The 12,137-nt window shown below is 41.3% G+C and overlaps 1 protein-coding gene across 1 annotated transcript in view; it reads left to right on the top strand.

The window, feature by feature from the left end:
• The window catches only part of LOC124285040 (plexin-A2-like), a 206,542-nt gene that overhangs the window by 185,668 nt on the left and 8,737 nt on the right, over positions 1 to 12,137 (top strand). The window contains 11 exon segments of the mRNA XM_046721178.1: positions 107 to 173; positions 2,283 to 2,429; positions 2,800 to 2,965; positions 6,902 to 7,008; positions 7,397 to 7,420; positions 7,422 to 7,485; positions 8,308 to 8,411; positions 9,182 to 9,274; positions 9,528 to 9,697; positions 11,070 to 11,282; positions 11,721 to 11,796. Coding sequence (XP_046577134.1) covers positions 107 to 173; positions 2,283 to 2,429; positions 2,800 to 2,965; positions 6,902 to 7,008; positions 7,397 to 7,420; positions 7,422 to 7,485; positions 8,308 to 8,411; positions 9,182 to 9,274; positions 9,528 to 9,697; positions 11,070 to 11,282; positions 11,721 to 11,796 — 1,231 coding nt within the window.

The following is a 12,137-nucleotide window of genomic DNA, read 5'->3' as shown; positions in this document are numbered from 1 at the left end:
TTGACAGATACAACCTGACCTTCTCACATCCTTGTGTTAGCCAGTCATTATAGATGGTAGAGTAAAGTGTATACAATGTAAATTTGATAATGTCTTCTGTTTTCAGGAATGAATCGGTTGCTGAGAAGATGTTGACTAACTGGTTCTCTTTCCTCTTATACAAATTCTTGAAGGTGAGAATACCAAAAATACCACTGTGGATGTTGTCTCCCAGTGATGTTGTCTTTCTCCACTCTCCCTCTCCATCTCCCATCTCCTCCTTTTCTACATTATAAGTCCCTAAACATATATCTTATGGTTCTGATAACGGCAATCTCAAAATAAGGTTGCACAGTCAAAGATTCTATTTTTTTAAATACAATTTATAGTTCTACAGTATGCCGTTTGTCATTGAATAACGAAGGAAAACATTTGTTGTGAATGAAAGTCTGTGTAGATTTTAATTTAAACCATAAAGATAATCTGGTGTTGTACCAGAACATAGACATCCTCTCCCCTCCCATCTCCACTGTCCCCCTCACCTCTCTAGGGGAGCCCCTGTTGGTGTTGTACCAGAACATAGACATCCCCTCCCCCTCCCATCTCCACTGTCCCCTCCCCCTCACCTCCCTCTAGGGGGAGCCCCCTGTTGGTGTTGTACCAGAACATAGACATCCCTCCCTCCTCCTATCCCACTGTCCCCCTCACCTCTAGGGGGCCCCTGTTGGTGTTGTACCAGAACATAGACATCCCTCTGTCCCCTCTCCACTGTCCCCTCACCTCTCTAGGGGAGCCCCTGTTGGTGTTGTACCAGAACATAGACATCCCCTCCCCCTCCCATCTCCACTGTCCCCCTCACCTCTCTAGGGGAGCCCCTGTTGGTGTTGTACCAGAACATAGACATCCCCTCCCCTCCACATCTCCACCCTGTCCCCTCACCTCTCTAGGGGAGCCCCTGTTGGTGTTGTACCAGAACATAGACATCCCTCCCCCTCCCATCTCCACCTTCCCCTCACCTCTCTAGGGGAGCCCCTGTTGGTGTTGTACCAGAACATAGACATCCCTCCCCATCTCCACTGTCCCTCACCTCTCTAGGGGGCCCCTGTTGGTGTTGTACCAGAACATAGACATCCCTCCCTCCCATCTCCACCTCCCCTCACCTCTTGCCTCTACTGATCTCAGGAGCCCCTGTTGGTGTTGTGCCAGAACATCAACATCCCTCCCATCTCATCTCCCTCACCTCTCTAAGGGAGCCCTATTGATATTATACCAGGACACTCTCTCCTGCTGCTGAATGTATGTTAAACCATCCTTATTTCTGCCACAGGAATGCACGGGGAGCCCGTTTTGTTGTACACTCTCCCCTGCTGTCTATGAATGTATGTAAAACCAGGTCCCTATTTCCCTACAGGGAATGTATGTTGTACACTCTCTCCCTGCTGGGAACCCCCTATTTTGCCCCTGTTTATGTACACTTTCTCCCTGCTGTCTATGAATGTCTATGAAGGTCCCTATGTGAAACCCCCTGTCCCTATTTCCCCATGAATGTACAGGAATGCCCCCTGTTTATGTTGTACTACTCTCCAGGTCCCTATTTGTCTATAAAATGTATGTAAACTAGGTCCCTATTTATCGCCAGGAATGTGCGGAGAGCCCCTGTTTATGTTGTACACTCTCTCACTGCTCTCTATGAATGTATGATAAACCAGGTCCCTATTTGCTCCACAGGAATGTGCCTCTCCTGCTGTCTATGGAGAGCCCCAGTCCCTATTTATCTGTGCTGGAGAGCCCCTGTTTATGTTGTACACTCTCTCCCTGCTGTCTATGAATGTATGTGAAACCAGGTCCCTATTTCCCCACAGGAATGCCCCTGTTGTCTATGTTGTACAGGTCCCTATTTCTCTCTCCCTCTGCTGTCTATAAAATGTATGTAAAACCAGGTCCCTATTTATCGCCAGGAATGTGCGGGGAGCCCCTGTTTATGTTGTACACTCTCTCCCTGCTGTCTATGAATGTATGTTAAACCAGGTCCCTATTTCTCCACAGGAATGCCCCTGTTTATGTTGTACACTCTCTCCCTGCTGTCTATGAATGTATGATAAACCAGGTCCCTATTTCTCCACAGGAATGTGCGGGAGAGCCCCTGTTTGTGTTGTACACTCTCTCCCTGCTGTCTATGAATGTATGTAAAACCAGGTCCCTATTTATCGCCAGGAATGTGCGGGAGAGCCCCTGTTTATGTTGTACACTCTCTCCCTGCTGTCTATGAATGTATGATAAACCAGGTCCCTATTTCTCCACAGGAATGTGCGGGAGAGCCCCTATTCATGTTGTACCAGGCTATAAAACAGCAGGTGTCTAAGGGTCCAGTCGACTCGGTGACCAGCGAAGCCAGATACTCCTTGTCCGAGGATAAACTCATCAGACAGCAGATTAACTATAAGATCATGGTAAGTACTGGTGATATATTCTCATTGTGAAACACAACCCCACATGCATGTCATTACAGCAGATTAAAACAAGTACTTGCAGGTCATGCCGTGCAAAGTTGCTAATTTTGTCAACCATTGTAGTCCAGAGTGACTTATTGACATATCGCTGACTGCTGCATAAACTTCATTCAATCATGTTTTCACTCCTATTTCAGTACCTTAGTGGAATTAGAAGTGTTTATGCTTGATTACAAAAACTTGTCCAAGTTTTTCTGGCATAATTTAGCTTTTCCAGTAATTCCAGCAATGTTACTGTGCTGGCCAAGATATCATGCAGGAAGCAGAATGGACCCAAGTGGTATGTCTGAGTTAACTCCCCTTGTTGCAGACCTTGAATGTGCTGGATATGGACAGCTATGCGGAGCAGAAACAGACGCACACGGTCAAAGTCCTCGACTGCGACACAATCTCACAGATCAAAGAGAAGATACTTGATGCAATGTATAAAAATGCTCCGTTCAGCAGTCGACCGGCCAAAGAAGATTTAGATTTGGGTAAGCTGGACTGTGGCAGACACTTTCATGGAAGTCATGTGACACATCACGTGATCAGAGTCATCCACAACAAATACCAATTAGCATTCCGCTCCCTGGCCCCATTTCCCCATCAACATCTCCACACACACACACACACACGAACACACACACACACACACACACACACACACACACACACACACAGCCTCTGTAACACCTATCAACTTCCTGATTCACTGCCCTCTTACCCCCCAACAGCAGTCCCCTCCCCGACCCCTTAACCACCCACCCACCCCATCCCTGTCCCTAAAATACCCATCAACATCCCCTCCCTGCCCCTAAACACCTATCAGCTTCCACCTCCCCGCCTGTACAACCTCACTCACTCACCCAAGGAAGGGATGTTGCCACTTTGTTGTACTGATGACTGCTGATGTGGTGCAGTCACGTGCCTGTCGATGCATCAGTGTTTGGGACTTGCAGTCCAGTGATTGTTTCTTCATATGGATCAGAATTCACACTCCAATAATAGGCTTTATGACTTATTCATGCAGACATGAAATTGATTAGAAATAGTGCTCCTACCTGCACCATTGTAGCTTTTTGGTCGTAAATTGTTAAAATTTATGTGCTTTCTCAAAATGATGGATTGGGATTTTTTACCCACATGATTGCTCTATCTGATATTCATCATCCAAAAGTTTATTAAATTAATTGTGAAAGCTTGCCTTTGATATAAGGGAAGTAACTCTTGATTTTTTCCAAACAAGCCTAGATTTGAGTGAATTCTGTCTCATGTAATTCAAACTTGTCAGATGAGGCAAAATCAATTTCTAACATTTTAATCATTTTTTACAAACCGAATATATATCTGGAGAAAAACTGCGAAAATTCCAATCCGTTTAACTGTATGTGATCAAACAATGTGACTGACACGTTTGAAGTGGTGCACATTTCAATCATGTTCATATCATCCATGGCCTGCTTCTGGCTCACTGCCAAGTAACGCACATTTCAAGCAAATAGCAGAGTAAAATCACTTGATTTCTGATCACTCTCTGAAAATAACAATGCGGAGTCCGAGATTTCTGTCTATAATTCAGTTAAAAGTTGGAAAACAATTTTCTTTGAAAGCTAAAGTTAATTTCTCAATCGTTTCTGTTGTCACTATTTCAGTTTGTTCTGTATATCGATGTTTTTATTTCACTGTGTGTTAATATTGTGTAATGATATTTGGGGGAGTGATATTGACAATCTGCAGTGTGTGAAAGAGACCTGCATGCTGGGTTGGGGACATTGAGGTGGTGTATGACGACTGCTGCATAACCCATAATATTCATTCTACTGATTGTTGATCTTCTACTAGTTCCCTGTATTAACCACCACTAGTTCATGGACTTAACAGAAATATCCAAGAAAGATACTTACACTCAGAAAATATGTAGAAGTTTTGTTTCTTTAACAATTCTCTTGGCTTGACCATCTGGTCCCCCTGGACCGAATAGATGTATTGAATATCACTGTATCGCAGCCTCAAGAACTTATGTCTGGTATATCATCTCCACCTTCCATTATGAATATAATGGCTCCAGTTTAAAAATACAATTATCATCTGACATTTGCCTTGTTACAGTGATTAATCTGTTACCTGGTAACACATGCTGTAATTATATTTATTCATCATAGCAAGAGTTATCAGATCACCGACAATGTATAGCTGTAGGTTCAGATTCAAGTAAATGAACAAGTGGCATTTAAGTAAACAAATTCACAATGAGGAATTGTGGAAAATAACCTTCACATTTCAAAAACTGTCCAAAGTTTTGATGTTTATGAGTAATTGTTTAAATACCTGTCGGAGATATGAACTCACCTGAACTGGGTTTTGGATCTGTGATGTGAGACGGAGGAATGGTTCAGTAGCATGTTGCTGTGTGGCCATGCTGGGGTGTGGGAGGGATGTTGTTGCATGGCGTTAGTAGTTCTCCTACTTTCTTTATCTGTAGCTGCTTTTAATACATCAAGCACATGCAAACATGTCATGAAAGTGAAATACATAAACATTTTCCTTTTGGCCTTCATAGCGTTGTACTTCTCTACCAACATCATCATGATTTTTCAAATGAAATTTGTATTCAAAAGCTGACAAAGGCAGTTTTAAGTGTCATAACAAACTTTTTGGCAGGGCTAAATTGTACATTTTGGCAAAAGAAGATAATTTCTGTCACAAGTCTATTTTGGTAAAGAAGAAAAAGAATGAGTAAATAACAACAAAATACACAACACACACAGTTCACAAATTGATATTGATTTCTGTAATTCTGTTTGCATGTGATTGATATTGCATGTATATTTTACATTCTTTTCTTTGTTAACTTTTATTAGCTAGTTAGTACTAATTAGTATTTGAACCATTTTTACTTGTATTTGTTTTTGTATTTTGTTTTGATTCAAGTACAAAACTTGACTTTTCCTCTTTTAATGAGAATTTATAAATGAGATATTTATAAATTAGCCAAATTAACATTCAAGTCTCTAATTAATGCATCTTGATGTATTATGGACAGAACTTGGCTTCCTTGTATGCATTGATGCATTTTGACTGCTTGAATATATGTAGAGAACCATTGTAGGCCTAGACTGCATGTTTCACCTGGGTTGAGGACAGACCTCGGTCATTTTCATCCATTTTTAAAGGAAATAATCTTTGGAACTTTATTTAACATTATCCCATGTAGAAAAATACCTTTTTCTAACAATATTTGTTTAAATTTGACCTGTTTACATGAGATATCTCCATGGCAATTAGTGTATCATGATGGTGATGATGTTTATTGCTCCTGTTTCCAGTATCAGCACTGTAGATGATATTGTGTTATATTATGGCGTTAGTCAGGTGGGGTAGCAGTTGGCCAGTGACATCAGTGTCCTGTGTTTGACTCCCAATATGGGTACACTGTTTAACGCTAGATCTTGGTGTCCCTTGACCTGATATTACTGGAACAGCCAGTTGCTTCTTGTGAGATATCTTCATCATATCAGCAATAAACAGCTATAGTGCATGGACATTACTTTAAACTAGTATTTTGTCTTAACACTTTAATTCCTGGTTTTCTGATTACTCCCATCCATATATGTATCAACTGGAACAAAATAGTACTAACTCTGGACATTCAACCTCTAAAGATGAATGACAGTCAGGGTCCAAATTGCCTGTTACTGAACAATGAAGTGAATCACAATCGTCTGTAAGGCCCTGTTGTCTAGATAATGGCTTCCATCATGTACAAACATCGTCTCCAGTTGAGTTCTTGGTTTGCACTTAAAGGCAAAGAATGTTGACGATTAATTGTATCAACATTTAGTTGTAGTGATCGTACTACAAGGAGATATCTCATGTACCTCCCTTTGATACCTCTCCTATTTGACTGACATTACAACTGACATCTGTCTGATTCCCGTTACGCTCAACATGGTACAACAGTCTCAGTTGAAGGGAGGTAACTCTCATCAAGATTTGAATTTTCGATGTTGATTTGACACAGTGACCACAGGAGCAATTAAATTTTTGGACACTTTAGTACACAAGTGGACAGTTTCATATGACCAGACATAACCAGTGGTCATTAATTATACCATCTGGTTTTTTCTCTGAATGTCTGGCCTAGTACTGATGAAGCAACAAATTATGTCCAATGAATTTCTAAATTAATGCATTGTTCCTGTTTTCTTAGCAACAACATTTGTTTTTTATTATTAAGGTTACTTATTGAGGAGTTCTTCACGGAACCAATTTGTACCATGTTGATCCATTATTTGCATGTACATCATCATCGTCGATCATCATCATATGGTTGTCTCCCTTGGCATGCTAGAGGGCTCTCCACACTGCAGAGCGGGGTTAACGGGGTTGTGTCATTTCCTTATTGACAGTTTTATTTGGTCATCCACCAGAATGGCTCTGCCATGAAAAATCTCGACAGCTGATTCTTCATGACGAGGACACATCGTCGAAAACGGAGAGTGACTGTAAGAGATTGAATACTCTCAACCACTATCAGGTAGGTAGAAGGACACTTCCACTCGGGCCTTCCCTAGGCACAGTAAACAGGGATACTTAGGACAAACCCCTCTGCAGGGTTCCCCTTTCAAGGAGGGGCCAGTCCCCATCCTACCACCACTTAGTGTTCTAATGACTTAAAGCTGTTGGCTAAAGTGTGCAGATTTAATGTGTTCTACAAAATGACAATGTACTTAAATATGCCTAGTATATGTCAGTACATTTGATGCCTGTTAATAATCTTTAGGAAAGACAAATCAGATCTGGAAATTGTCATGAAACGTTTGTAGCCCTGAATTAGCATCCTTTCAACAACAGTTGACATCATGACTACAGTAGTAGGTTGCCATGACAACAGTGTATATTGACTCTCATCTGATATTTCACAGGTTCCTGATGGAGCATACGTGGCCAATTGTACCCAAACAGGATTCCGTGTACAACTCTTCTATCATATCAGATAAATCAAACAAGTTTGGTGAGTATCTTCATCTAATATTTCTGACATCAGACTTTATGCAGGTGACCATTGTGTCTTCAAGCATTGTTCAAATGTCAAATGTTATGTACAGACGCAAGAACTCTGACAATTCATTCTTGTATAAGACTCCATTAGACACTTCAGTTTCTTAGTATGAGAACACCCTGATCAGCTTATCAGCCATAAGTTGATCCAGTCTGACCTTAAATTACACGCTACAATAAAGTCACAGGTACCAAACCATATTATTTCACTTAGCAGCGAGACCTTACTCTAATGATACTGACAGCACATATGGCCCGGGTTGCGTTAGGCGCCACAGTTTGCCATGCAGTATTGGGTTGCTTGGGACCCCCAAACCTATGATTGTGGGTTTGAATCCCAGTTGTACCAACAATGTTTCTGGGTTTGTCAGAGCCACATACTTGCTATTGTGTTTTGCCAAAATGGTAACGCTGTGATATCTGCTGACACACCGGGATATAACTGAAATATTGTTAAAAGTAGTATTAAACCGAACTCATTATAATGCTGTGAAGCTAACACGAAATGGAACAAGTCAAAATTTTCCACAGGTCTGACTCTCGTGTCACTGGAGCTCCTAGTTCACTTTTACATATAGCTGCCTGTTTCTATCAAATCTATATATTTATAGATACTAAGCATCACTGTAGCTTGTAGCATGATACAAGCTAACTGTGACATATAACACCTTTAATCCTCTTGTTCTTGTAATAACAGCAATATGGTCAAGACTCCTGCTGGTTCAGTGATGAATATTCCGAATATTTCAACTAATTTTAAACCTGGTTGTTTCAGACCAAATGCCATTCAATCGGAGCCCACCGATGAGCCGCACTGTGATATCCCCTCAGTCTGTTACTGTTGACTTTGACAACAATGGAGTCAAGTTCTACCATTTAGTAAGTATAACCTCACCAGTCATGAGGTGAGACTCAGTGTCATAGTTCAAGTACTGATAATTCACAAAGTTAGCTCAAGTACATATATATGTGTTCAAGGTCATCAAGATCATTCCCGAAGTCACACCCTGTCAATACAGCTTCCAAATAACTGAACAAGTTCAAGAGACCTGTGACAGTCTCAACGTTTGGGTGGGGCTACAAGGTAGTCACACCCTGCCCATACAGCTTCCAAATAACTTGGGGCGGTGGGGTAGCCTAGTGGTTAAAGCGTTGACTCGTCACGCCGAAGACCCGGGTTCGAATCCCCACATGGGTACAATGTCTGAAGCCCATTTCTGGTGTCCCCCGCCGTGATGTTGCTGGAATATTGCTAAAAGCGGTGTAAAACCAAACTCACTCACTCACTCACTCCAAATAACTGAAGACGGTCAAAAGACCTTGGGTGGTGGCTACAAGGTAGTCTGTGACTTCTGTATAAGATCATGGGCATTGTGAAGATTATTTGTGAAGTATCTTGACCATTTTCATTACAATTCCTTTTCCTGCAGCTATTTTTAGGTTCACACATTTACTGGACCTATAATTTTAATTCTTGTGTTTGACAAGTGATGGCAATCTTATGAAGTAGTAAGTACAGTACTAAGATCATGTCTTATTGTCTTTGTTGCACTGTATTTCATCCAGAGATGAAGTGTACTTGTAAATTATATTACATAGGTAAATAGATAGAATGCCGGTTTGAGATGTGTCTGTCTGTGTGTCTGCAGGTGCGTCACCATGACACTGATCCCCAGAAGGAGGGTGACCGTGGGAGTAAGATGGTGACAGAAATCTACCTGCCCAGATTGCTCGTTACAAAGGTAAGAACATAGCTTTCAAGATATAGGCACAAGTTATGAATGCTCTTTAATCTGCCAATATATTAATTAAAGCTGTCGATTTTCTTGTTTGCTGTTGAGATTTGGTCAAGTGAGCATCGCTGGGTAGTATGGAGACCTGGAGAGATCTGGCTGTGTTGGTGTAGAATTGTACCCAGAGGACATCTGTCATGTAGATCTGGAGACCCAGACACTTGTGACATAGCATTAATGTAACCCCATCTTTGTTCCTCAGGGCACACTCCAGCAGTTTGTGGATGACTTGTTCGAGCGTATATTCAGCACAGCACACCGTGGTTCCGCACTGCCACTGGCCATCAAATATATGTTCGACTTCCTGGACGACCAGGCTCTGCTTCACAACATACAGGAGCATGAGACAGTCCACACGTGGAAATCCAACAGGTAGAGAGAACTAGTGGCTGTGACAGGCTGGACTAAACTACTAGCCTTGACAAGGACAAACTAGCCTTGAGTAGTACAGATACAACTAGCCTTGACAAGGACAGACTAGCCTTGAGTAGTACAGATACAACTAGCCTTGAATAGTACAGACACAACTAGCCTTGAATAGTACAGACACAACTAGCCTTGACTAGTACAGACACAACTAGACTTGACTCGTTTAAAAAATACAGACTAGGTTTGAATAGTACAGACACAACTAGCCTTGACTAGTACAGACTAGCCTTGAGTAGTACAGACACAACTAGCCTTGACTAGTACAGACACAACTAGACTTGACTCGTTTGAAAAATACAGACTAGGTTTGAAAAAAGTACAGACACAACTAGCCTTGACAAGTACAGACTAGCCTTGAGTAGTACAGACACAACTAGCCTTGACTAGTACAGACACAACTAGCCTTGACTAGTACAGACTAGCCTTGACTAATGCAGACACAACTAGCCTTGACTAGTACAGACACAACTAGACTTGACTCGTTTGAAAAATACAGACTAGGTTTGAATAGTACAGACACAACTAGCCTTGACTAATGCAGACACAACTAGCCTTGACTAGTACAGACACAACTAGACTTGACTCGTTTGAAAAATACAGACTAGGTTTGAATAGTACAGACACAACTAGCCTTGACAAGTACAGACTAGCTTTGAGTAGTACAGACACAACTAGCCTTGAATAGTACAGACACAACTAGACTTGACTCATTTGAAAAATACAGACTAGGTTCGAATACTACAGACACAACTAGCCTTGACTAGTGCAGACTAGCCTTGAGTAGTACAGACACAACTAGCCTTGACTAGTTTGAATAGTACAGACTAGGTTTAACTAGTACAGATACAACTAGCCTTGAATAGTACAGACACAACTAGCCTTGACTAGTACAGACAACTAGACACAACTAGCCTTGACTAGGTACAGAATAGTACAGACACAACTAGCCCATTTGATAAGTACAGACTAGCCTTGAGTAGTACAGACACAACTAGCCTTGACTAGTACAGACACAACTAGCCTTGCCTAGTACAGACACAACTAGCCTTGAATAGTACAGACTAGGTTTAACTAGTACAGACACAACTAGCCTTGACTAGTTTGAATAGTAGAGACTAGGTTTAACTAGTACCGATACAACTAGCCTTGACTAGTACAGACTTCCTGTGCATAGTACAAATACAACCTAGCCTTGACTAAAACTGACTACCCCTAAACAGTTCAACTGAAGTCCTTAAATGTCATTGTATGTACCGATCGGTTATTAAAATGTGTTTTATATAAATATATATTATGTGTGTTTATTATGTTTCAGTCTACCTCTTCGTTTCTGGGTAAACGTGATCAAGAACCCCAACTTTGTTTTCGATATCTACAAGTCTCCGATTGTGGACTCGTGTTTGACAGTGGTCGGACAGACGTTCATGGACTCCTGCTCTGTCAGTGAACACAGATTGGGCAAAGACTCTCCTTCCAGTAAACTACTCTATGCCAAAGATATCCCCAAATACAAGAAATGGGTGGAGAGGTAACATATAAACTTTAAGGATGTGTTTTGTCACCAGATAGACACAGATTCTTATGTCTCATTCAGAGCTGGTAGTCAAATGGTCAGCGTGTTAGCTTGTTGGGAACAAGTGCTGGGTTTGACCCCCCACATAGAAACAGATTCTAAAGTCTCATTCTGAGTTGGTAGTCAAATGGTCAGTGTGTTAGCTTGTTGGGAACAAATGCTGGGTTTGAACCCCCACATAGACAACCGTTCTTGAATCAGTGGTTTCTGACCTCAATAATACTATTATAAAAACACCATCAACACAACCATATCAATCCCTTGACATGGCATGCAACATGTGAAGATCAGATGTATCTGTATTAAGCTTTTACTTTCTGTATCCATGTTCAGGGCTGATGGGATTGTATCCTGCATTATCTGCATGTATTAGATGGTGTTGTCTTTCCTCAGGTACTACCAAGACATCAAAATGATGCCTGCCATCAGTGATCAAGACATGACGGCCATGTTGACTGAGGAATCACGGGTAATTATATACACCTCAAGAGTGTTCATTTCAAAAAGGGACAAGCCTGAATTAAGTAGTTGCTGAATTGTACTGAATTCCGCAGATTGTGAGGAATTGAACTGAATTCAGTCATAGTTGATGAATTATACTGAAGTTAGTAGAGGGTGATGATTGTGTCCTGAATTTAGTAGAGGGAATGAATTATCATGAATTTAATAGAGAGGGGAATTGTCAGGAAATCAGTAGAGGGGAATTAATTATCATGAATTTAGTGGAGGAGAATGATTGTGTGATCGGTTTAGTAGAGGAGGATGATTGTGTCTTGAATCTTGTAGTTATAGAGGGGGATGAATTGTCAT

Source organism: Haliotis rubra, unplaced genomic scaffold, assembly GCF_003918875.1.
Source record: "Haliotis rubra isolate DU_JTF1 unplaced genomic scaffold, ASM391887v1 Scf350, whole genome shotgun sequence".
NCBI lineage: Eukaryota > Metazoa > Mollusca > Gastropoda > Lepetellida > Haliotidae > Haliotis > Haliotis rubra.
Note: the sequence above shows the minus strand (reverse complement) of the source record. Positions and strands in the feature narration are given on the sequence as shown.